This window comes from Pteropus medius, unplaced genomic scaffold (genome assembly GCF_902729225.1).
Source record: "Pteropus medius unplaced genomic scaffold, Ma_sr-lr_union100, whole genome shotgun sequence".
Lineage (NCBI taxonomy): Eukaryota > Metazoa > Chordata > Mammalia > Chiroptera > Pteropodidae > Pteropus > Pteropus medius.
Genome location: NW_024353789.1, coordinates 218,523 through 246,382, shown reverse-complemented (window position 1 = coordinate 246,382; position 27,860 = coordinate 218,523). Strand labels below are relative to the sequence as shown.

Below are 27,860 nucleotides of genomic sequence, written 5' to 3'. Positions count from 1 at the left end.
AAAAAAAAACAAGGGATTGTGAGCTGACAAGGTCCTTGCAATCTGTGAGGTCAACCAAGGGTTGCCTCGCCTAAATAAATGGACAAATAAATAAATAAATAAATATTTGGTTTATCTAAGTAATTGAAGACCTGATGATGGAGAGCACAGGAAATAATTTTAATGAATCATAAAGTCTTCCATAATTTCTTATTAAGAGCATACCAATAGTACAGGAAAACTTTGTCCTTTTAACAGAGAGAAAGAACCAAACTAATTTTGCATCAGCTTGCTTTTGATTAAATTCATTTAATTAAATTTATGTTAATCATATTGAGCTTGACTACTCAGGATTTCTTTTTCACAAACCTACAGCTTTCCTTGTCTCTTCTTACTCATTCAGAAATAACCAATTTAATTTAGGACAAACCATTTTCTTTTAATTCCTTCAAAAATGCATTTCCATGCCTTATATCTTTTATTGAAAACATATTATTTCCTTCCCTGTTAATTAGAATTCCTCACCTTTAGAAACCTTAATTTCTAATGACAACTAAAAAGTAAGCAATTAAGTTTCATAATTTTTAGAAATGTATGCTTCCTCAAAAATGCACAAAACATTTTCATGAGCAGAGCCAAATCCAGATAATTTCACCTCATTATAATCGCTAAGTCAAAAAGTTTTGATAAATACTTGGGCAAATCTGTATGATTTCTTTATTTGTGTTATGTACACTTTTCAGTGAGGTGACAATAAACAGTACATTTTAAATGATACGGTAGGTGTGTTCACTTTTCTGGTACTAGGAGTGGTAGTATGGGAGAGTTTAACGTACTTCGTCAGAGAATTGACGAAACATTTCTTGAATAGAATGAGTGTTAGGAATTTTCCATGTGATTTTAAATCATTCCAAACAGACTTCGAGCAGTACCCCCCAAATCTCAGTGGCTTAAGACAACAAAGGTTGATTTTTTTTGTTGTTCATTGAAGGTCAGTTGGGGGACTTCTGCTCAGTATTGTCATTCTTACTTTGGGTCCTGCTTTGGAACCTCACTTGGGAGCAGCCATTATCTGGAACATTACTGGTTGCCAGGTGTAAAGAGAAAAACACTATACTTTCTTTTATATTGCACTCAGTACCTATCACACTTTGGGTCACTAAATACGTATGTGTGTGTGGTTTTCCACACACCAAGCAATTCTGTGATACTAGCTGGGTGTGCTGTGGTTTAACTTAATTCTGAAACCATCTACCTGGAGATAGTGTCAGATCCCACAGGTAAAGGGCTCACTTCTACAGGACTTCTGTCCCTTTCAGACCCAGTTGCCAGGCCAGGTAACTTACCTATGCATCTGACCGACTGGCGATAAATTGGAGGTTTCCATCACCCCCTTCTTGGATTTGATTAATTTGCTAGAACGGCTCATAGAATTCAGGAAACTTTACTTACTAGATTACCAGTTTATTATAGAAGGATATAACTCAGGAACAGCCAGATGGGAAGAGGTGCATAGGACTCGGTATGGGGAAGGTGGGGCTGAGGGTGGGGTTGAGGGTTGAGGGAGAGCTTTCATGCTCTCCTTGAGTGTGCACTTCCAGGTGTCTGCCAGCCCAGAAGGTCTCCTTTTGGGTTAAAAACTCCCGTTAAAATGGAAGATTTATTACCTAGGCACGATTGATTGAAATAATTGGCCATTGGCAGTTGAACTTAATTTCCTGCCTTTCTCTCCTTCCCATAGGCCAGGGTTCCAACCCCTGTTGGTTCCCCTGGCAACCAGCCTCTACCTTTAGGTGCTTTTCAAAAGTCATCTCATTAACAGAAACTCAGATGTGGCTTATTGGGATTTGTTTTGAATTTCAAAAGACACCTACGTGTGTTCTTATCACTTAGGAAATTCCAAAGGTTTTAGGAGCTCTGTTCCAGAAAAGGGGATGGAGACCAAATAAATATTTTTATAAATCACAATATCATACTAGGATAGAGGGAAAATATAGAATGTGTCAAAACATGCTGTGGCTTTTAAAGCTTTTAAGTGGAAGAAACTTTCACTACTTTCACCCACGTGTATTGGTCAAAAGAAGTCTAATAGTAGCTTTTTAAATAGTAATTGTAGTAATGAGGGAGGCTGAGAAGGGTGTATTTTGAAAGGGGAGGGGGGAAGTGGAGGGAAGAGAGAAGATGGATGGAGATGAGATAAAGTAGAACGTACACTTATATTTGAGAATGTTGTAGTCTATAGCTGTATAAAAGACGTAAACATATAGAGTAGTTAGGAAGCTATTGTATGAGGTAACATCTTTTAAGAAAGAAGACTCTTTGCCGTGATCAATGGTGAGACAGCAAGTGCTGTCATTCCAGTGTAGTTAAGGTTAGGTGGAAATATATATGAAATGCCTACCACACTGACAGTCTAGAGGAGATAATTACTTTCCACTTCTGTCATTTACAGAGGGAAAGATGACCAGGTGAGGGGGATAGGGAATGTTTAAGCTGGGCCATTAAAAGATGGTTTGGACAAGTAGGAAAAAGGGAGGAAGCATTTCAGACAGCAGAAATAAAAGATGGGTATCAACAAGGCATGTAGCCCTTCATTAGCACCGCTCAATACCTGTTGACTCCTACTTTTTGCTTTTGGTAATCTGTTTGTAATTTCTAGAGACTATCTATGTTTGCTCCTGCTTGCGTCAGTTGCCTACCTCTGGACCATCAGTCATTTATGGAAAAGGGTGTGGGATGACACTGTACTAATTTGGTGACACTTAGTAAATCACGTGGGAGGTAGTGGTGGTAGGAAGGACAAGTTTCCAGAATGCCACATGGGTGAATAACTTAAATCATTCCCTTTGTTATAGTTATTCAGTATTATAATTCTACCTTATTTTTTTCATTTCCCAAAGTAAGCATTTTTTCTTGTTTTATACAGTTAATACTTGCCTAGGTTTACCATGTTTACCAATTTCTTGCTAGCTTTTGTTTTCCTGGAAACACTTTCCTTCTTTTTGAAATATGTCTTTTAGAGGTTCCTCAACTAAGTGTCTATTCATGATAAATAATGATTTTTGTTTGTTAGAAATCTTTAGTTCTTATTCTTGAATATTTTAGTTATGTGTGAAGATCTAGATTGGTGGTTATTTTTCTCTCAGTGTTTTGAAGATATTATTCCATTCCGTTTTCTGCCATATAATCAGACATAAAAGGCTATATGAATATTTTATAAATGATATTTTTTTTATTGTGCAGTTTGAGAATATATAATTGGCTTTTGAGTGGAAGTTATTAGTTTTTTTTCTTACTATTTTAATTTTAAAATTCACTGAATAGTTATTGAAAATCTTAGGAATGTCAAAAGGAAGCAGTATTATAAGCTTTAAGAAATTCGTAATCTAGTTTTAGTTATTCGTGTGCAAATTGGGACATATGGTTTGCCCTACATATGTGCAAAATAATTATGTATCTTGAGTGAGATAATGACATAAATTGCACATTGAAAGTATGTTATTTGGTAAATTTTGACATGTATATACCTGTGAAATCATCACCTTTATCAAGATTGTAAACATGCCTCAAAAAGCTTCTTCATTCCCTTTTGTAATCCCATCACTATCTTGTCTCTAGTAACAAATGTGTCCATTTTCTCTAGGCAACCAATGATCTGCTTTTTGTTAGTATGAATTAACTTCACCTGTATAAACATTGAATTTCCAGTTTGAGGCCCTTACACAAAACTGCTATGAACATTTGTGTACAACTATTTGTATGGACATATGCATTTATTTTTCTTGAGTAAATACCTAGGAGTGAAATGGGTGGATCATGAGAAATTGCCAACTGTTTTCTAAAGTGGTTATACCATTTGACATTCTTAGCAGCAGTATGAATATTTTAGTTTTATAACATCCTTGCCAACATTCAGATGGCCATTTTTTGAATCTCATTGTGGGTGTTTGTTTTTTGTTCTTTCCGAAGGCAAAAAGTAGGGAATTTTACTTTATTTTTTTTTGAACAGTATTAGGTTTACAGAAACATTGAACGTATTCCATCCCCTCGTTTCTTCTGTTAACGCATCACATTAATGTGATACATTTGCTACAATCGATGAGCTTATATTGATATATAATTAGTAACTATAACTCAATTAACAGTTTACATTAGGATTCACTCTTTGTGTTATGGGTCTTGACAAATGTATAATGACAGGTATCTACCAGTATTATAGTATCATACAGACTAGTTTTATTGCCCTAAAAATCTCCTGTGGACCACCTATTAATCCCTCCCTCCCATGAATCCCAGGCAGCCACTGATGATTTTACTGCCTCCATAGTTTTGCCTTTTCCAGAGTGTCATATACTTGTAATTATACAGTATGTAGCCTTTTCAGATTGGCTTCTTTTACTTAGCAATATGTATTTAAGGTTCTCCCCTGTCATTTTTTTTTGGTGTCTTGATAGCTGATTATTTTTTATCACTGAGTGACATTCCATTGTCTAGATGTCCCACAGTTCGTTTACCCATTCACCTATTGAAAAGGACATCTTAGTTGCTTCCAAGTTGTGGCAATTATGAATAAAGCTGCTATAAACATATATGTACAGGTTTTTGTGTGAATGTAGTTTTCAACTCATGGTAACAAGTTAACATTTGGGTAAATGCCAAGGAACATGATAGCTGCTTTGGATGGTAAGAGTATGTTTAGTTTTCTAAGAAACTGCCAGAATGTTTTGTGAAGTGATTGTACCATTTGACATTCTCAACAGCAGTATGTGAGCATTTTAGTTACATCGCATCCTTTTTGACACTTAAGATGGCCAGTCTTTTGGAATCTCATTATGGTTTCGATTTGCATTTCCATAATGACTAATGATGTTGAGTATCTTTCATGTGTTCATTTACCATCTGTAAATCTTTTTTGGAGCGTGTTTGAATCTTCTGCCCTTTTCTTTCTTTCTTTATTTTTTTAATTATTATTGGGTTGTAACAGTATTTTACACATTCTAGGTACAAACCCTTTGTTGATCATATGTTATGTACCTATTTTCTCCTAGTCTGTGGCTTGCATTTTCATTTTCTTTATAATATGTTTTGAAGAACAGAAGTTACTAATTTTGTTGAAGTTGGATACTCTTTTTTCTTTTAAAGTTTGTACTGTCACTCTTCAAAAGACACTAAGAAAATGAAATCTTTGCCAAACTCAAGGTCACTAACTTTTTTTTACTAGTAATTTTATAGTTTTAATTCTTATATTTAGATCTATGATGCATTCTGAGTTAATTTTTGTATGTTACGAAGTAAGGTATCTAATTGTTTCTGCCACTATCTATAGGAAATATTTTTCTTTCCCCATAACTCTAGCACTTTGTCATTGAGCTGTAATTCACATACCATATAATTCATGCATTTGAAGTATACAATTCAGTGGTTTTTAGTAATATTTACAGTTATGTAACCATCATTGCAGTCAGTTTTAGAACATTTTTATTATGCCAAAAAGATACTTTGTACTCTGGCCATCACTCCGCAGTCCTTTCATCTCCTTCCCGATCCTCCCATCTTCCCACCATGGGCAACCTCTAGTTTACTTCCTGGCTCTGTAGATTTGCCTATTCTGGACATTTCATGTAAATGAAATCATATAATATGTGGTCTTTTATGACTGGTTTCTTTCACTTAGCATAATGTTTTCAAGGTTCATCCACGTTACTACATTTCTTTTTATGGCTGAATAATATTCCATTTGCTGGACATACCACATTCGTTCATTCATCAGTTGATGGACATTGGGTTATTTCCACTTTTGGCTATTATGAAAAATGCTGCTATGAACATTTGTGTACAAATTTTTGTGTGACATGATTTCATTTCTCTTGGGTAGTAGAATTGCTTCATCATATAGTAACTCTGTTTAACCTTGTGCAGAACAGCCAGACTGTTTTCCAAAGCTGACAACACCATTTTACATTACTGCCAGAAATGTGTAAAAGTTCTAATTTCTTCACATACTGTCAACACTTGTTTTTTATTATAACCATGCTAGTGTATGTGAAGTGGTATCATTGTGTTTTTAATTTACATTTCTCTGAAGACTGATGATGTCGAACATTTTTTCATGTACTTATTGGCTATATTTGTATCTTTTTTAGAGAAATACCTATTCATATCCTTGGCACGTTAAAAAAAATGGGTTGTCTTTTTATTATTGAGTTGTAGGAGTTCTGATGTATAGCTGATATACAGATCTGTATCTATATCCATATATGAATGTATACATACCACATTTGCTTTATCTGTTCATTCATTGTTGGGCACTTAGGTTGCTTCCATGTCTTGGCATTGGAAATAATGCTTCATTGAACAGGGAGGTGCGTATATCTTTTTGAGTTAGTGTTTTCATTTCCTTTTGGACTAATCCCTAGAAGTGGAATTGCTGGATCATATGATACTTCTATTTTTAATTTTTTAAGGAGCCCTCTCTACTGTTCAACATAGTGGCTACACCAGTTTGCATTGCCATCAGTGATGGGCAAGGGTTCTCTTTCTCTACATCCTTGCCAACACTTGTCATTTCTTGTCTTTTTTATAAGTCATTCTAACAGGGGTGAGGTGATATCTCATTGTAGTTTTTTCTATTTATTGATTCATCTATTTATAATGTCTCTGGACACATAGATTTCTTTTATATTCAGTGGGTTGTAATCTATTATTTTAATGTTCAACTTGTTCCATATTTGGCTAATGAGAGCTCTTTCACACTGGTTACTGTGTCCTTTTGACATGTCCCATGATTTCTTGTATACATTCTTTCTGGCACAGTAGGATGTTTCAGGCTCATCTTGCAAGTTGCCAGATTCATACTTGGAAATAACCCGTATTTTCAAGGAGTCCTGGTTCCTTTGAGTGGAAATTGGTATTTAGAAACCAACAATTTGCAGTTGTACTCATTGTGAGTAGGTTGTCACTGTTCCCAGGTCTCAGTAGCCAAAGCTATAAAACGTGTATAGGTACATATGTGTATGTGTACGTGTACATACAAACATATGCACATCTATATATCTTTTATCTGTACATATTAAAAAAACATGATTTCATAATACCTTCAATCCCAGTCCAACACCACAGGGGTTATTCTTGCTCTACCCCTTTTCTATATTTGTAAGAGCTCAAAAGGGCATTAGATGGGGCATATGTTGGGGGCGGTGGTACAACAGCAACCTAGCATGGTACTATAATTTTTCCTCTATCCACTCCTTTATCTTTGTTTTGCATAGTTGCGTTGGAGATTTTCCTGTTGCCTTTCTAATATTACTTTCTAGATTGCTTCTATTATGGTCAGAACATTTATATGATTTCAGTTCTTTTAGATGTGTTGAGATTTGGTTTGTGGCCTAGGATATGGCCCAGGTCAGTCCTGGTGAATGTTCCTTGGGTGCTTGAAAAGAATGTGTATTCTGCTGTTGTTACTGGGTGGAATGTTTTATGTGTATGAATGAGCTTTATACAGTATAATATACATGTGTTTTTCAAGGAGCTTAAGAGCAAAAAGAAAACATTTTAATGATGTTTTAAACTTGTTCTCATATTTACCATTTTCAGTGTTCTTCACTTTGTCTTTATTTACAATTGGATTTAATTTACTGTCTCTGATGTCAATTCTCAGTCCAAAGAACTCCCTTTAGTATTTCTTATAAGGCAGTTCTTGCAGCTAATTCTCTCAGCCTTTATCTAGGAATGTCTTTATTTTACTTCTATTTTGAATTATAGTCTTGCTGACTATATGATTCTTGCTTGACATTTTTGTTTTTGTTTTATTTTTTTCATTTAATGTCATTCCCCCTTGTTCTGCCTCTATTATTTGTGATAGTAGTTAAATATTAATTGTATTATTCCCCTCTGCAAGATGAGTCATTTTTCTCTTTCCGCTTTTAAGATTATCTTTGGCTTTCTGCAGTGTGACTATGATGTGCCTGGTGCAGATCTCAATGTTTATCGTGTTTAGGATTTATTGAACTTCTTGAATCTGTAGATTGATGTTTTCATGAAATTTGGAAAGTTTTCAGCCATTGTTTCTTCAAATATATTTTCTGCCCCCTTTTTTCTTCTCTTCTGGCCACATTAAAATATGTTGGCCTGTTTACTGTCTCACAGGCCTCTGAGACCTTGTTCATTTTCCTTCAGTCTTTTTTTCTCTATTCTTTCTCTATTCTTAAGATTGCATAATTTTTATTGATTTTTTTTTTTTAGTTTAATTATTTCTTCTGCCATCTCAAATTTACTGTTGAGTTCATCACAGCTTACATTTGGATATTGTACTTTTCAATGCTAGAATTTCCATTTTAGTTCTTTTTTTTATATAGGCATCCCTTGTTTTATTGCACTTCACTTTATTGCACTTCACAGGTGTTTTTTTTTTAATTTTTTTAATTTTTTTATTTTTACAAGTTGAAGGCAAGACCCTCCACCAGCAAAAAGATTACAACTAGCTTTATTGTGATACTGCAGTGATATGGAACCCAACCCGCAATATCTCCAAAGTATATCGGTAGTTTTTGTTTCTCGGTTGAGGTTTCCTATTTGTGGACTCATTTTCATCAGCTTTTTCTTTAATGCTTTTATAGATTTATAATAGCTGCTTTAAATCTTTGATAATTCCAACACCTGGTCCCAACCAGTTTTTATTGACTGCTTTCTTCTTTTTTTTAATCTTGAGTATGGGTCACACTTAACTCTTTCTTTGCATGGAATTTTTTTATTTCTTTTGAGAACTAGACAGCTAATTCTAGTTCTCAAAAAAAAAAAAATTAAAAAAAAAACAACTTCTACTTATTCTGTGGAATATATTATTCTCCATGTTTTTTGGCTGCTACTGTGCTTGCTTAGTTATTTTTGTTTGTTTCTGTTTGTATTTTTTTAGTCCAGTTTCCTAAGGGTTGCCCTGTGACCTCAGAACTTAGTGGTCAGTCAATGATTGGGAAGAGGTTATATGTACTCAGATACCTCAAGCCTCTAAGGGTTCGACTATCTTCTGGTGGATGTGTATGAATTAGCACAAATTCAAGGCAGTTTTTAAGTATGGTTCAATTTTTACTTTGTACCTGGGCCCTCATGGGTCTCTTCTTCACATGCCCATAGTTTCCTAGTGAGCCAGGGATTTGTAGTGTCCCTTTAGCACTTCTATGGCTCTCTCATTTTCAAGATTTCCCCATTAAATCTTTAGCTGGCCTGCCTCTCCCCCCAACTGAGACACCGTCCTTCTCCTAGTAGAGCTACTGGTTATCCTCATTCGTTTTTACCCTGTTATTTTCCTTTTATTAGTAGTGTCATTCAGTCTGGGTTTTCGTCTTTCACTCTAAATCAAGTCAGTCCATTTAGCAACTGGATTTCAAGGCCAGCTCTGCTTATACAGACCAAGCTGGGCTAGTGATGAGACCAACCCCAGCCAAGAATTCCACAGACTCCTACTGCCTTACCTGATGTTCTGGTAGTTTTCCATGAATAAATACTTGTCAACTTGTTGTTTATATTTTGGCAATTTCCAAATCCCTGAAATAGTTATTTATGATAATTTGTTCAGTTTTGTAGAGGAGAGGATTTGCTGACCTATTTATTCTACAATAGTAGAAGTCTATCCAGCAAGTTCTTTTTATTCTGTCTTCAAAATATACCTTGAATTCATCTTTTTTTCCATCTCCTCTGCTGCCACAATATTCCAAACACTTTAATACACCATTATTTCCTTTTGGACTTTAAGTAAACTTATAACTAGATTTTGCTTCTCCTATTACCCTCTTACAGTTCTTTTTTTTTCTTTAAATACATTTTGCTTAGAAAAGTTTTAGATTTAAAGAAAACTTACATAGTACAGGTAGTTCTCTGTACTCTGCTTTTTCTCTGTTATGAACATCTTACATTATAATGAGATGTGTGTCACAACTAGTGAATCAGTATTGATGCTTCATTATCACCTAAACTCTATATTTTACTTGGATTTCATTGTCCTTTTTCCTTTTCTGGATTCCATCCAGGAATCTACATTACATTTAATTTTCATATCCCTTTAATTCCTCTGGATTGTGGGAGTTTTGCAAACATTCCTCGTTTCTCATGACCTTGACAGTTTTGAGGAATACTGATCAAGTATTTAATAGGCTGTCTCTTAGATTTTATTTTGGCACATATTTTTCACATGTTACTTGGCTTATAAGTTTTTAGAGGAAGACCGCAAAGGTAAAGTGCCATTTGTCACATTTCATGAGATCATTTCAGGGGTTGAGTATTAACATGACTTATCATTGTTGCTGTTGACCTTGGTCACTTGGCTGAGGTGTGGTGTTTCTTATATTTCTTCACTGTAAGGTTACTCCTCCCCCCTTTTATAAATAAAAACACTGTAAGCATTCTTTTTTGTTCACCTGTTTTATTCAACATATACTTTTAACTTTAAGCATTCTTTGCTCAACATGAGTAAATTCGTGCTTTGTTACATAACTATAGTAATGCAGGTGATAACTAGATAACAATCAGTGTTTAAATTTGTAATGTATTCATCCCTTCTACAATTGGTACATAACCATTGTGTATCAATTTTTGGCTGTTATGTTCACAATTTATTATTTGATTTATTTAAAAACATATATCTATCTCTGCTTGAAATATCAGCTGGCTTTCCATATATATGAAATGCAAACTTCTTTAGGAATTTTCTTGATTGCATCCCCTGCGTACCTTTTCAGTTGACCTCTTGCCACTCTGCCTTCGCTTTGTAAAGTAGTAACCATACCGTCCTTCCTACAGTTCCTGGAACATGCTGAGGTTTTGGGGCATTTATATGTACTGGTCTTTAACTTTGAGAGTTTCCCTTCAACTCTTCTTATGGTTTGTACTTTCTTAGTTTTTAGAGAGCTTTCCAATTTACTCATTCACTGAGTTTGTTTTCTTTATTGATACTTTGTAGTTACTTTTATATCTTCTTCGTTAAAGTGTAAGCCCTAAGAATATAGGGGCTTTATTTTGTTTGCTACTATATGGCACACAGTAGGCAGACACTTAATAATTTTTTTTTTTTTAGAAGTTAGTGAATGGTAGCTCTTAAAGCTCATAAAATGGAGCTATTAACAACATAAGTAGATCATTTAAGATACCAAATGACATATTACATTTAAAAGTAAGTGGGCATCCATGTCTTGCTCCTAACCTGATAAGGAAAAGCTTTCAATCTTTCACCATTGATTATGATGTTGGGTGTAGGCGTTTTTAAAGGGCTGTAATATGTTTATGAAATTTCTTTCTATTAGTTTGTTGAGTGTTTTTATTATGAAAAGGTGTTGAATTAATCCTACTTGGTTGTGGTATATAGTCCTTTTTTAAAAGATTTTTTATTTTATATTAGTTTCAGTATACAGTTCAATGGTTAGACATTTATATAATTTACAAAGTGGTCCCCCCTAATTACTTCAGCATCCACCTCACACTACACACAGCCATTACAATATTATTGCCTATATTCTCTGTGGTGTTTTCTGCACTTTGTAACTACTAATTTGTACTTCTTCATCCCTTTACTTTTTCCATCCATTCCCCCCAACCCCCAACAATCGCTAGTTTGTTCTTTGTGAGTCTTGTTTTCATTTAGCTCATTTCTTTTGTTCTGCATATTTTTCTTTCTCTGTCTGACTTATTTCACTCATAATACCTTCTAGGTCCTCCCTGTCATTGTCTACATTTATTTCCTTTTAAATGTGGTGTTAGTTCTTTGGGGAGATGTAATCTAGGCTTGGTACTTTTCTTAAGGTAAGGCATTTGTGGTAGGCAGGGTTCTTAGCTGGTCCCCAATATCCCTTCTCCTCCTCATCCTCTTCATGCTGCTGCTCCTTGTGGGGCTGTGGCGATTATGGGACATTAATCCCAGGATCATGTTAGATAGTCCTTTTTTAATATGCTGCTTAGTTTGGTTTGCTAGTACTTTATTGAGGATTTTTGTATCAATATTGATAAAAGATCATTGGTCTGTAGTTTACTTGTAATGTCTTTGTCTGGCTTTGGTATCAGGGTAGTATTGGCCTCGTCTAATCAGTTAGGATATGTTCATTACTCTACAGTTTTTTGGAAGAGTTTCTTTAAAGATGTTTGATAGAATACACCAGTGAAACGATCTGGTCCTGGGCTTTTATTGTTGGAAAGTTTTTGATTATTGATTTAATATCCCTACTCATTATAGATATGTTGAGATTTTCTATTTCCTCATTATTTAGTCTTTGCAGGTTTTATGTTTCTAGATATGTGTCCATTTCATTTAGTTCAGACAGTTTGTTCACAGACAGTTGTTTACACTACTCTCATATGATTTTTTAAAAAATTTCTAACATGTTCTCTTTCATTTCTGATTTTAGTTATTTAAATCTTTCCTTTTTTCTTTGTCTAGGTAAAGGTTTGTCAATTTTGTTCTTTTTGAAGAACCAGCTCTTGGTTTTAATGGTTTTCTTTATTTTATCACTGCTCTAATCTTTATTATTTCATATTTTCTGCTAGCTCTGAGGTTAGTTTGTTCTTCTAGTTCCTTAAGTTGTAGAGTTAGGTTGATTTGAAATCTTTTTTCTTTACTATAAGCATTTACAGCTATAAATTTATCTCATTGCTTTTGCTGTATCTCATAAGTTTTGGTATGTTGTGTTTTCATTTTTATTTCAAGAATTTTCTAAGTTCCTTTGTAATTTCTTATTTGTCTCGTTGGTTAAGAATTTGCTGTTTAATTTCCACATATTTGTGAATTTTCTAGTTTTCCGTCTGCTATTGATTTCTAGTTTCGTTACATTGCAATTAGAAAAGATACTTGGCTGATTTCAACCTTATTGAGACCTTTTTTTTATGGCCTAACATATGGGCTATCCTGGAGAATGTTGCATTTGGACTTGAGAAGAATATGTATTCTGCCGGTTTTTGGGGCGTGGAGTGTTCTTATATGTCTTTTAGGTTCAATGGGTATATAGGGTTATTCACGTCTACTTCCTTTTCAATCTGTGTGGTTGTTCTGTCCATTATTGAAAGGGGGGAGGTATTGAGTCTCTTATTGTCATTATGTAGGTATGTTTATTTCTCTCTTTAATTTTGTTAGTGTTTGCTTCATAAATTTTGGAGCTTTGATGTTTGGTATATGTGTTTATAATTGTTATATCTTCGTCAGTTTATCTTTTGGTAATATTTAATATCCTTTGTCACTTGTAGCAGTTTTTGACTTACAGTCTATTTTTGCTGATGTTAGTATAGTGACTCCAGCTCTTCTCTGGTTGCTAGATATATGAAGTACCTTTTTCTGTCCTTTTACTTTCAACCTATTCTGTCCTTAGATCTAAAATATGTCTTGTTGACAGCAGATAGTAGGATCATGCTTTTTAAATCCCTTCTGCTAATCTGTGCCTGTTGATTGGAATGTTTAGTCCATTGACATTTAAAGTAATTACTGATTGAGAAGGACTTTTGCTATTTTATTTGTTTTCTGTATGTCTTATATTTTTTGTCTCTCTTTTTCTCCATTACTGCCTTTCTTTGTGTTCAGTTCATTTTTTGTAGTGACACAGTTTGATTTGTTTCTCATGTCCTTTTATGTATGTTCTATATTTTCTTTGTGGTTAACATTCTAAATTACAAGTTTGTTTTGAATTGAAACCAGTTTAACTTCAATCACATAAAAAAACACTGCTATACCAGTCTGTCCCCTCTGTTTGTTACCAGTGTCACAAATTACATTTTTATACATTGTGTATCCATTAATGTAGATTTATAATTATTTTTGTGCATTTTTCTTTCATATCCTATAGAGAATTAGTTACAAACCAGTATTACACTAATGCTGATTTTTATGTTTGCCCATGTATTTACCTTTCCTCGAGAGCTTTATATCTTCATATATCTTAGAATTTATATCTAATGTTCTTTCATTTCAATCTGAAGAACTCCCTTCAGCATTTCTTGTAGGGCATTTCTAATGTTAGTGAACTCGCTCAACTTTTGGGAGATATAGAATTCTTGGTTGGCAGATTTTTTCTTTTAGCACTTTTAATGTGTTATCTCAGTGCCTTGTTCCTCTAAGGTTTCTGCTGATAATCTTTTTGAGGATCTCCTATGTATAATGAGTCACTTTTCTCTGGCTGCTTTAAAAATTCTCTGTCTTTCAGCAGTTTGATTATATTGTATCTTGATGTGGCTCAGTTTGCGTTTGTCCTACTTGGAATTTATGGAAGTTTTTGGTCATTATTTATTTAGATAATCTCTCTGCCCCTTTTACTTTCTCTTCTCATTCTTGGACTCCTGTAATGCTTATATTGGTTTGTTTGATGGTGTCTGTAAGGTCCTTAGACTCTGTTCATTTCATTATGTTTTCTTTCTCTTCCTCATCCTTGATAATTTCAAATGTCTTACCTTCAAATTTGCTGATTTGTCTTTTTGTTCAAATCTGTTGTTGATCCCCTTTAGTGTGTTTTTTCAGCTCCAGAATTACTATTTTGGTTCCTTTTTAAAATGTCTTTTTGTCAGTAATCTCATTTTGTTTATGTATTGGTTTCCTTATTTGTTTTTTTCTTTGCCTTTGTTTTCTTTTAACTCGTTAAACATTTAGCACAGCTGTGAATGAAATGTTTTATATTGGATGGTCAGGGAAGTTTTGGAGATCTGGGTAGCCATTTAAAGACTTGGGGGAATATTGTTAGATGTAGAGAAAGCAAGTTGCAGAGGTCCTAGATGGGTATTGTGAATTGAACTAAATCAGATTGGTCATACATAATTAATGTGTTCTTTAGGTAGATAAAAGTAGCTACCAGTAGATAAAGTTAAGTGAAAATCAGCTGCTTTCTTGTAACCTATTAGTTTAATGAAAGTAAATCTTAGACCAAAGTCTGCCAAATACAGTAGACATTTATTTTGTCAACATTTATTAGCAAGCAAGTTCAAAAATAATAAGTGCCACTTGTTTTGTAAACATAACTACTCAGCTTTCTGTCCTTTTAAGTACTTCAACCATACTTTGCGTGAAAGGTTCACTTGATATATAGATGCAGCAAAGTCTAGAGGCAGGAGTTAGTTAATCTTATACGTGGCAGCAAATAATCAAAATCTTCAAAATTAGTGACTGGCTTCAGACACTGTCTTTAAGAATATAGGCCTTTATACCTTCTTTATGCAAGGTCAGAGGAGTGTTCCTCTGGTAGTTTAGACAGTCCATATATTTGAACCACACCAATATCATGAATGAAAATTCATTTCCAGTATCTTTTATGCCAGTTAATAACCTTGAAAACACACACTCACATTTTATCATTCATTATGCAAATAGCAAAGGCTCTTATGTTGAGATTAATGGGAATAAAGCTAGCAAAAACAGTAATAATTGGAATGTAGCCTTTCTGAATAAATAATAACTTCATATTCCAGTTTTATCAGTTGACATAATAATGACCATTGTAGCCTTGTTTCCATCTAGTACAAGATCCAGTCCAGGGTCAGGATCTATGTCTCTTTACTCTCCTTGAATCCGCAACATTTCCATAACCTTTCTTTGACTTTTAGCTCATTGACATTTTTGAAAATGCCATCTCCTTTTTTATTTTAAACATAATGGTTTAAAACTGTCTGAAGTTTTAAACTGTCTGACAGTTACAGTCATTCTATAACTGTCTGAAGTTCCTTTGTAATTATATTTATGTCATGCATTCTCAGAAAACTGCTTAATTGATATTGTGTCCTTTTCAGAATATCACACCTAGAGACACAGGATGTCCATCTGTCCTTTATATGTGGTATAAATTTTGGTCATTTCATTAAAGAGTGTCTAAATTCTTCTCTGTATACTTACTGCCTGCATTAAAATTTGAGTAAAAATACCATAAAGCATAGGGATGAGAAAGACCATAATGAATATATATACAACAAAGATTTTGTATCTGAAGTTTAAAAATGTGCAGAAGGCTTAAGCAATCACTTAACAAAAGAGGATATTAAAATGACTGGTAAACCAATGAAATAGCATTCATCATTATTAATCATCAGGGAAATGTAAATTAAAACTATAGTGAGATATATACAACCAACAGAATGACTGATAGGGTTGATGAGGATGTGGAAGAACTGGAACTCTGTTACATTGCTGGTGGGGGTATGTAAATTGACACAGCCACTTTGAAAAAATGTTTGGCCGTATCTGCTAAAGCTAGCTATGTGTATCTAGAGATCTAGCAATTTTTTCCTGGGTGCATATCCCAAAGAAATACGTGTTTATGATTACCAAAAGACATGTTGAAGGATGTTCATTAGAAACTTTATTTGTAATAGCCCATACTTGGAAACCAACTTTATGCCCATCAGTAGTAGAATGGGTAAATTAATTGAGGAATCGTCATACAGGCATACCTCAGAGTTTGGCACCTGAGCTCTTGAACATTTAGGTAATCTCTCTCATATCTTTCCCCAAAGGAAGATGGAAATAGGTATTTTAGTTCCCAAGGTTTCCCTGTATATGAATGCGTGCGTGCGCGCATGTGTGGTGAGTAGTAGTGGCTAGGTTCACGCTTCAAGGAAAAAAGCAGAGAGCTCCAGGTATCAATAAAGCAAGTCAGGACAGTGTATGTGCTCTCTGGTGAGTGGAATGCTGACAGAATAAGTAGATACTGGCAATAAATTTAAAAGTATGATTTACATGTGTAGCAGTTGGACTAGTTTACACATAGACAATGGACAAAAAGCATTATTTGTGGATAAGACCTTTCAGGTACAGATGTGATTCACCTTTGTTTAGTTTTTTTCCTATTTGTTGTGCACTTAACTTTATGATCGTTTTTCATGATTTGCCAATTTTAGCCTCATAATATTGGTAAAATTACCATGGCTATTTACATAAATGCAGTGTTGAACTGATTTCCATTAGATTCATGTTTCTTTGATTTAGCTGTTGTGGTTTGGGGAATTTATATCGCTTTTCCAGAAAGATATTATTGATTTGTTAAATTGGAAAATATTTTCGTTTTCACACTGCTTTATTTTGAGGTCAGTCAAGATTTTGTCTTAAACATATTAAGTTAAAAACGCTGAGAAATTCAACTTGAAACTTTAAATTTGTAGAAGGAGAATGTACTGAATAAAATCTCCTTAACCACTTAGTAACATTCTCTATGTGTGTGTGTATGTTAGGAGAATTTCTCATGCTACCCGTTTTCTCAAAAGCTGAGCTGGAGTGACATATACAGTATTTTAGAAAGTTAACTTGAGTGAGAAATAAGAAATGGGTATTCAGGTTCTAAATTTGCCCAGCTTTATGACCTTGAGTAAATTATATTATGTTTTTGGCCTTCAGAGTTCTTATTTTTAAAATAGGGTGCTTAGAGTAGGTCTTTGTTTTGCAACTGTTTAAAAATTAGCTCTGTACTTGCCTTGATTAAAAAGCCCTAAAAACTGAGGTAGCATAACACAGAGAGCATTTTCATGTTTTATGTTATATTCCATGTATTAATATATTTAAATTACTTTCTTTGATTATTATTATGAAATGTCAAATAACATTTGACATTTCATAATAATAATATGACTAAAAAGAAATTAAAACAGTTATGGTGAATTTGTTTTTTCAAACTATATTTTATGTCATCCCCCAGGTAAGAATTACTAGAATATGTAACATTTGACATTTCATAATAATAATATGACTAAAAAGAAATTAAAACAGTTATGGTGAATTTGTTTTTTCAAACTATATTTTATGTCATCCCCCAGGTAAGAATTACTAGAATATGTCAGTTGATTGCAAAGTGGCAGGATGAAAGAAGAATATACACTATGGTGTAAAAATTTGAATTAGTTGTTAATATTTGAAAGCGAGGAGGTCTCACATTAAAATTTGGAGCTTTTTGAAAAAATCAGCATATCTGATAATAACAGAGCCTGAATTCCCGTAGCAATTCCTGTTGCTCCTCTAGATGGCAATTGATCTCTAATTATTCACAGTATCTGTCACTTCTACTATCTCTTCCCTTCTTTCCTCCTTCCCTCCTCCCTCCCTCTCTTTTTTACTTCCGAGATGTAATTCATATACCATGAAATTCACCTTTTAAAGTATACAATTTAGTAGTTTAATATATTCGGAAAGTTATAGTACTGTTACCATTATCTAATTCCAGAACATTTCATCACCCCTTTTCGTACCTGTTTTCAGTCATTCCTTATTTCCCATACCATAGCCATAGTAAACCACTAATCTGCTCCCTCCCTGTCTGTATATTTGCCTATTCTAGATATTTCATATAAATGTAGTTGTACATTATGTGGCCTTTGTGTCTGGCTTACTTCACCTAGCATAATGTTTGCAAGATTTATCCATATTAGAGCATTCCTTTTAATGAGTGCTGTATTGTTTGGATATATATTACTTGTTGTTTATCCATTCACCAATTGATGGACATTTGAGTTTCTACTTTTTAGCTCTTACAGATAATGCTGCTTCCAATGTTGATGTACACATTTGTGTATGGTTATATGTTTTCAGTTATCTTGGGTATATACCTGGGAATGGAAGTAGTGATTCATATAGTTTCAGTTTCTCTACATCTTTGCCAACACTTGTCATTGTCATTTTGACTGTAACCATCCTAGTGGGTGTGAAGTGGTATATCCTTGTGGTTTTTGTTTTTCCCTGATAACTGATGATATTAAGCATCTTAACAAGTGCTTATTGTCCATTTTTATATCTTTAGAGAAATGCCTATTGAAATCTTTTGCCCATTTTATAATTAGGTTAGTTGTTATTGTTGGGTTGTAATATTTCTTCATGTATACTAGACCCTTATCAGATACATGATTTACAAATATTTTCTCCCATTCTGTAGGTTGCCTTTTCACTATCTATGTTTAATTCTAATGAAGCCCAGTTTATTTTTTCATTTGTTGTCTGTGCTTTTGGTGTCACATTTAAGAAATTATTGCCTAATCCAAGGTCACGAAGATTTATACCTCAGTTCTCTTCTAAGAGTTTTATAGATTGTTTTGCCATTTAGATCTGATCCATTTTAAAGTAGTTTTTGCATATTGTGTGAGGCAGGGGTCCAACTTCATACTTTGGCATATGGATATCCAGTTGTCCAGCACCGTTTATTGAAGACTTCTTTCCCCGTTGTCTTGGCACCCTTGTGAAAAATCATTTGACTATAGATGTTTGGGTTAATTTCTAGACTCTCATGTTATTCCACCAGTCTCCATCCTTATGTCAGTGTCCCCATTGTTTTGATTGCTGCAGCTTTGTAATAAGTTTTGAAATCAGGAAGTGTGAGTCCTCCAACTTTCCCCGCCCACCATATCATTTTAAGTATTTAGGACCCCTCGCAGGTCATTATGAACTAAGGATCAGCTTTTCCATTTCTGCAAAAAAAAAAAAAAGCATTGGAATTTTGATAAGATTATATTGAATCTATAGATCACTTTGAGAGTATTGCCATCTTCAAAATATTGTCTATCAGGGAAAGATAAATACCATATGATTTCACTTATTTGCAGAATCTAAGGAACAAAAAGAACAAACTAATCAAAAACAGATTCACAGATATAGTGGACAATTTGGTGATGGGCAGAGGGGAGGGGGTTTGGGGAGCTGGGAGAATGGGGTGAAGGGCTAAAGAAGTATGAATTAGTAGTTGATAGATGGTCATGGGGATGGGGAGCATGGCATAGAGAATGCAGTTAGCATTAATATGATGGCTAGGTGGAGGACCAGGGGAGAGAGGGAGCAATTGGGGGGATCATTTTATGAATTATATAGATGTTTAACCAATGTACTATACACTTAAAACTAATTAAAATAAGTAAATTAAAAAAATAAATAATATAGAAAACAGCTCAATGAAATTAAAATAAATATATATAAAATATATATATAATCTATCAATCCATGAAATGGGATGTCTTCCCATTTATTTAGGTCTGTTTCAAAATAGGAGTGGCAAGAGTGGCAGTCCTTTTCTTGTTCCTGATCTTAGGGGGCATGTATCCAGTCTTTCACCTTTATGTATGATGTTAGCTTATACAGTGGGTGGCTGTCCTTTATCAACTTGAGGAGATTCCCTTCTGTTCACAGTCTTTTGAGTATTATAGACAGTTGGATTATGGCACATGCATTTTTTGTGTCTTTCGAGATGATCACGTTTTTTGTGCTTTACCAGTGTAGTTTATTACACTGATTTTTGTATGCTGAACTTACTTTGCTTTTGTGGGATATACAATTCCCTTTTTATGTTTTGGATTAGATTTGCTAATATTTTATTGAAGATTTTTGTATCTTCACAAGGGTATCAAATGTAGTTTTTCTATTCTTACAATGTCTCTTTCAGTTATCAGAGTAGTACTGGCTTCAGTAGTCCCTCTTTTCAAAAAAGAATTGGTAGTGGTAGTTCTTAAATGTTTGAAACCATCTAGTTGGAGACTTATTTGTGGAAAAATTTTCATTTCTAATTTACTATCTTCATTTTTTATGGTTCCATTTAGAATTTTAAATTGTTCTTGAGTTAATTTTGGTAGTTTGTTTCTTTCTTGTAATTTGTCTATTTCATTTAGGTGATCTAATTTGTTGGCAGTTGACAGACATAGCATTGTTCATAGCATTCTCTTACATTATTTCTGTAAGATTGATAGTAATGCTCCTTCTTTCATTCCTGAGTTATTTGTGTCTTCCCTCGTTTTTTCTTAGCTAGTCTAGCTAAAAGTTTGTTGATTTTATTGATCTTTCCAAAGAATCAATTTTTTGTTTAATTAAAAAAAATTTTCTATTGTGTTTTTATTTTATGGTTTATTTATTTCCACTGTAATCGTTATTGTTTCTTTCCTTCAGTTTGCTTTAGGTTTGAGTTTAAAATGCTCTTCTTTTTCCAGTGTCTTAAGGTAGAGGTTAGGTTATTAATTTGAGATCTTTTTTGTTATTTAATATAAATATTTACAGTTATAAATTTCTCTGTAAGTTATACTTTAGATGCATCCACTAAGTTTCAGTATGTTTTGTTTTTATTTTTAATTATCTCCAAGTATTTTCTAATTTTCTTCATGACTTCTTTTTTGACCCACTGGTTATTTAGGAGTGTGTTTTTTAATTTTCATGTATTTGTGAACTCTTCAAATATCCTTCTGTTATTGTTTTCTGATTTTATTACATTGTTGTCAAGGAACATACTTCATATGACTTCAGTCCATTTATACCTAATGCGATTAGTTTTATTGCCTTAACATATATGGTCTGTCTTGGAATATTGTTTTACTTGCATTTGAGAAGAATGTGTCTTCTGTTTTGAGTTTGAGGGTTCTATAGTTGTTTATTAAGTTTAGTAGTTTTAATGTTAGTCAGATCTTCTGTTTTTCATTGATTTTTCTGTGACTTGTATTCATTATTGCAAATAGAGCATTGAAATCTTCAACCATTATTTTCGAATTGTATACTTCTTTTGTCATTTTTTTCATGTATTTTGAGAGTCTCGTTATGTGCATACATGTTTATAATTACTAAATCTTGTTGATGAGTTGGCATTTTTTTATTATAAATATCCTTTTTATACTATATTCTGTTTTGTCAACTATTAGTTTGGCCACTCCAGTTATCTTTTGGCTACTGTTTGCATGGTATATCTTTCCATCCTTTTACTTTCAACCTACTTTATCTTTGAATCTAAAGTGTACCTGTTATAGGTAGCATAAAGTTGGATTATGTTTTTTAATCTAGTTTGCTAATCTCTGCCTTTTAACTTGTTTGTTAATTTCACTTATAGTTAATATAATTACACATAAGATAGGGTTACATCTTCCAATTTATATATTTTTATGTGCGATTTTTTCCCCCCTTATTCCTTCATTACTGCTTTCTTTTGTGTTAAAGTGATATTTTCTAGTGTGCTATTTTAATTCTCTTGTTTGCTGTTTTTTTTGTTTTTGTTTTTGTTTTTTAATTTATTATTTAGTGGTTGACCTGGGGATTAAAATTAACATCTCAACTTAAAATAATGTAGTTTGGGCTAATACTAATTTAATTACAGTGGTATAAACATTTTTATATAATTCCATCTCTCCCCTTTGTCCTGTTATTGTTATACAAATTATATCTTTATATATTGTATGCCCAACAACACACTTAGAATTATTGCTTTATGCAGTTTTTTTAAAACTTGTGTATTAGTTTCTGGTTGCTACTTGTGTAGAGAAGAGTTAACCTAGCAGGCCTCACTGCTTATCCTTAGAATGAATTAATTATGAGGTCCACCCTTGGCTGGCATCTGAGAACTTGGATTCCAAGAGAATTCCCACCTGTCTAACTGATAACAATGGTTAACTATGCCTAAGATGCTTACAAACAATATAGTTTATGCTGAACATCTGTTTTTCTTCTGAGGATCTGGAATTTTGGTATGTACTAGGCAGAGGATGCCTGTATGATCAGCCCCTAATCAAAACCTTGGATACCGAGTCTTTAATGGTCTTTCCTGGTTGTTGACATGTCATGTTTGTTGTCATGGCTAACCTCTGAGGAAATTAAGTGTGTCATATGATTCTATTAAAAAGGGAGCCTTAGGAGTTTGCCTTGGCTACTTTTGGACTTCGCCCCACGTACCTTCTCTCTGTTGATTTTGCTTTGTATCCTTTTGTCATAATAAATAATAGCTGTTGGTTTGACTGAGTTACTGAGTCCTGTGAGTCCTCTAGCATGTCATTGAAATTTGGGTGGTCTTGAATACTCCCTACATACTGCTGTAACAGATTCCCACAAATTTGCTGGCTTAAAACAACATAAGTTTATTATCTTACCATTTTGGAAGTAAAGAGTCTAAAATGAGCCTCACTGGGCTAAAATCAAGGTGTCAGCATTGCTATGTTTCTTCTGGAGGTTCTAAGGGAGAATCCATTTTCTCGCCTTTTCCACTGTCTAGAAGCTTCCTGCATTCATTAACTCATGGTCACTCCTCCATTCCATCTGCAAAGCTAGCAATGTCTGATCAAACCTTTCTTATACAGCATCGTTCTGAAACTTTCCTGTTTGTACCTTTTATTTTTAAGGACCCTTCTGATCATGTGGGGTCCAAACAAATAAGCCATCTTAAATTTAACATCATATCTGCAAAATCCCTTTTGTCATGTGAAGTAATATATTTGCAGAGGTTCTAGGAATTGAGACATAGGCATCTTTGAGGTGACCATTTTTGTACCTACCACAGTCAGGAGAGATAAAGAGCTAGAAACAAAATATATCTATCCTGTCTTTTACCTTTACTTAAGTAATTATCCTTACTGGTGCTCTTTCTGTCTGTGGGTTGGATTTACTGTCTAATGTCCTTTCATTTCAGTCTGAACGACTCCTTTTATATATCATGTAGGACGGTTGTGATGAATTTTCTGTGCTTATTTAGGAATATCTTAATATTGTCTTCAGTTTTACTGGATGGTTTTGCTAGATATAGAATAATTGGTTGACAGTCTTTTTCTTGCAGCACTTTGAATATGTCATTCTCCTGCCTTCTGGTCCCCTAGGTTACCAATGATAAATCAGTTGAGCATCTCTTATACATGATAATTTCCTTCTCTCTTGCTGCTCTTAAGATTCTTTATCTTTCAACAGTTTGATTATGATGTATCTAGGTGTGGATCACTTTGATTTTATCCTGCTTGGAGTTGGTTGAGCTTCTGGGATATGCCTATTGTTTTTCATCAAATTCGGGAAGTTTTTGGCCATTTTTGTTTAATAATATTTTTTATTTTCAACTATGGTTGGTATACAGTAGTTTCAGGTGTACAACATGGTGATTAGACATCTGTATAACACAAAGTGATCACTCCAATAAATTTAGTGCCCCCCTCCCATCTGGTAACCTTCAAAATGTTCTCTGTATCTATGAGTTTGTTTCTGTTTTTTTGTTGTTGTTGTTTATTTTGTTCTTTAGATTCCACATATACTTGAAATTATATGGCATTTGTCTTTCTCTGTCTGATTTACTCCACTCAGCACAATACCATCTAGGTCAATCATTAAATATCTTTTTTCATTCCTTTACTTTCCATCTGTGTGTGTCTTTTAATCTGAAGTGAGCCTCTTATGGCAGCCTATGTAAGGGTCTTGTTTTCTTATCCATTCAGCCACCCTATCTTTTGATTGGAGCATTTCATTCTTTTTCATTTGAAGTACTTGTTGATAGATATGTAGTTACTGCCATTCTTTATTCATATTTTTGACATATATTTTTTTCTTCTTAAAGAAGTCCCTCCAACATTTCCTGTATGTTGGCTTAGCTTTTTTTTTGGCGGTGCGGGGGGAAGCTCTTTATCTATCCTTCGATTCTAAATGATAGCTTTGCTGGGTAGAGACCTTGGTTGTAGGTCCTAGGTTTTCGTCACTTTGAATATTTTGTGCCAAACCCTTCTGGTCATTATTTCTTAAACTGTTCTTTCCGCCCCCTTCTTTTTCTCCTTTCCTTCTGAGACTCCTCTTATATGTTTGTTGGTGTGCTCGATGGTTTGTTAATTGTACTTTCCAACTCCAAAATTTCTATCTGGTTCCTTTTTATAATTTTTGTTTCTTTACTGATGTTCTGTTTGGTGAGACATCATTCTTACACATTCTTTAGTTTCTTAGACATGGATGGCATCTTTAGTTCTTTGAACATACTTAAAATTGCTGATTTAATATCTTTGTTTAGTCCAACACTTGGGCTTTCTGAGAATCAGTTTCTTTTGATTTCTTTTTCCATATTGTCTTTGTATGTCTCATAATTTCTTCTTGAAAACTGGACATTTTAAATATTATAATGTTCCATTTTTGAGAATCAGATTTCCCTCTCTCCCCAGTGTTTTTGTTTATCGTTCTTATTTATTTAGTGACTTTTCAGAACTAATTTTTTAAAATCTGTATTCTTTGTTTTGTGTAGTCACTGAAGACTGCTCAGTTGTCAGCTAATGATTAGATAGAGATTTCCTTAGATGCCTGGAACTAATAAGTCTCACACTCTTTTTTGAGAGGTTCTCTCTGTGTGTATTGGCTCTGGCCTTGGACATTCTTCTAGGCATTTACAACTCTACCTTAGTCTTCACTTACTGCAGCACAGTGCCTCAAGGTTAGCCAAAGGTGAAAGCCTACGGGTTTCTTAGGCCTTTCTTGAATATTCAACAGCTCTGGATATTTTGTGACTTCTGGATTCTCAGGAATCTTTTGGAGTTTTTCAAAGGTTTCTATTGACATCTCATTCCTCAGCTTTTCTTTAAAAAAATTTTTTGTTAAACTATTGTTTTCTCTTCCTCAGACAGTTGAGATAATGCAATAATTGCCTGATTGGTTTCAGCAAAAATCCCAAGCTCTTTGCACTGGAAAAGCTTTGATCAGGTTAAAGACAACTTGTCAAGTGGGGTCTACCATCCAACCACTAGCTCAGACAAATAATGACAATTTTGGGAGAATTGGACTTTGAAGACATTCTAGCCTCATTCTGCCCTTTATGATGGGTTCTAGGTTATTCATTTTCATGGTGACTGTTGGCTGTTGATTTATATTGTTATTTTGGAGCTTGGAGTAAGGAGTAGGGAGATAGGAATAGAGAAGGTTGGAAAACCACAACACTCTCTCTTTTTATTGAGATTCTTAAATACTGCCCAGATTGCTTCAAGCCTTGGTTAATTGTGGAGTTCTGAAAAAGTTGATTCTGACTATTTTTTCTTTTATGGAAGGGAGAACTTTTGTTGGTCTTTACTGTTTTTTGTTGACATCCTCCCTTTTGTCTTTAAACATGACCCTTTTTATTCATCTTTATATCTGCCATTGCCCTGTAGGAATTTAAGTTTGTTAGATTATCTATCTGTTAAAGTTTTTGACTCTCAAAAATTGTTTTTTTTTTTTTCTAGCTTAGACAGGAGCCTGAAAAATATGGATTTAAATTTAGTATAAAATAATAATGATTTTTAGGTCATTCTCAGTAATCGAGTATCTGGGAGAAATAAAGCACCTCTTCCCAGCAAAATGTGTAAAGTATTAATATCATACATTTCTTAGTAGTGTTTTTAACTGATATTTTGTGTGTGTTTGTGTGTTGGGTGCCTCTTCTATTTCTTATTATTAATGCGTTTGTCTTTTTACCTCTTAGGGCAGTAAAGAATGCTGATGGGAGAACTATTTCCCTGATTTTCAGATTGTTGAGCTGGTTGCCATGATGGGTGAGTTCAAACTAAAGAAATTTTTAAATCTATAATTAAAGAATGAAATGACGGAGAAAATTTTTTCTCTGCATGTATGATAACCTTTTTTCATAAAGAAATTTTATGTTGTAGATTTAATGTAACTTTTTATATTTACTTAATACATTTTTAGATAAAGCCTTCTTGTATTCGTACAGTTTTGGAATGATCATTTTATGCAGGACATAGAAGGGCCATCCCAAATAAAATGTTAAGATGGATTGTGATTTTCTTACAGTCTAATGGCCAGAAGGAATACTTGATAAATGAACCTGACTTTTAAAGATTAAATAAATCCTTAGGAATTAATTGTTATAATTACCCAACAATGTAATAATATAGACAAAAGAAAATAGCAGCAAAAAATAGTATGTTGTAAAATGTTATAACAATAGAACAGCAAATCATTGGCACTCAGGGAGGATATGTTTTATAACTCTTGTGAATATCCTGTGGTAGGGAAAGGAAGACTAAAGGATGGAATTGGATCATAAGTGTTCAGTTTATGTATTGGGTTTTCTTTTTTATATCCTTTTTTCTGTTTTTTCTTTTCTCCTTGGGGTTGACAGTTCCAATTTGAGACAGTGATTGAACAGAGAAACACTAGAAAGAAATGGAGCAAACGGCCCACCCTATCCTAAATAGGGAAAAATGGACTGAGAAGTAGTTGGAAGCTAAGTTTTTAAACTTATACTGATAGTGGTATCTTAACTCTGATGTATACTTGCCCATGTTTGTCTTAGTCACACTTTCCCTACTCCTTCCTTAACAAATGTATTATCCACTCTTATATGTATATATATGACATTATAGGCCAAAGGACTTAAATCTGACCATGTTCTTTAGTGGAAGGGGTAGCACACTTTCAGTGTGTTTTACTTTGTGGCAAGTGTGTAGGCCAGAGCTCCACTTTCACTTTCTCTTTGTAACCATGAATGCAGTGCCATCATGTGGTCCAAATTCTCCACTCTTGTCAGCTTCACCTCCAGTAAATTGGATATCGTTTTATTGAACTTCTACCAACTTTTCATTTTGGTTGCTCTTACTTGCAATCTGGGCCATGTTTATTTCTACCGTACTTCTCAAATACTTCACTATAGTAAGCAACAACACAAAGAACGTCCATTGCTTAAAAACACATACAAAAGTAGTCACAGAAAACCATGAATATTTTAAAGTGTGAATCACAGATATTTGAATTTTTGCCTGAGGATGTCCTCCTGTAATTATTTTTCAAGTATAATGAATAAGCATATAAGATATCTAATTAAACATGCCTAATAAAGGATTTTATTTGAAATTATTTCCCAAACATTTTTCATTTTTGTATTCAACTAACTGTCCTTTCAGCATGTGTCAGAAACACACTGCTGCTTCTGTGTGACTGTTTGTCAGACTCTAGAATCCTTTGGGCATCCTTACTGCCTATTGGATCAACTCATCCTTATAACATTGATAACCTATCTAATCTACCTAGTACTTATGACCGCCACAGAGATTCATAATAGAGTAAAACGGTCCTAAGAATTGTTAGAGGTGGTGCTCATTGTGTAAATATCTCAGCTTGCCACTTGGCTTGATCTTTTGTGAGTTTGTTAGTTTATAACTTGTCAGTCTCCTCAAAGTATGTTTCCTAGTGGGTATCTACCATATGATTCTTCTTCAAA

General features: G+C 33.8%; 1 protein-coding gene across 2 annotated transcripts in view; it reads left to right on the top strand.

Moving 5' to 3' along the window:
- Nucleotides 1–27,860, top strand: part of MAP3K2 (mitogen-activated protein kinase kinase kinase 2) — a 73,370-nt gene that overhangs the window by 11,651 nt on the left and 33,859 nt on the right. For both annotated transcript variants that reach the window (XM_039851251.1, XM_039851252.1), the window contains exon 2: nucleotides 26,103–26,172. In XM_039851251.1, the coding sequence (XP_039707185.1) occupies nucleotides 26,166–26,172 (7 nt within the window). In that variant the 5' untranslated portion in view covers nucleotides 26,103–26,165. The remainder of the gene's footprint in view (nucleotides 1–26,102; nucleotides 26,173–27,860) is intronic.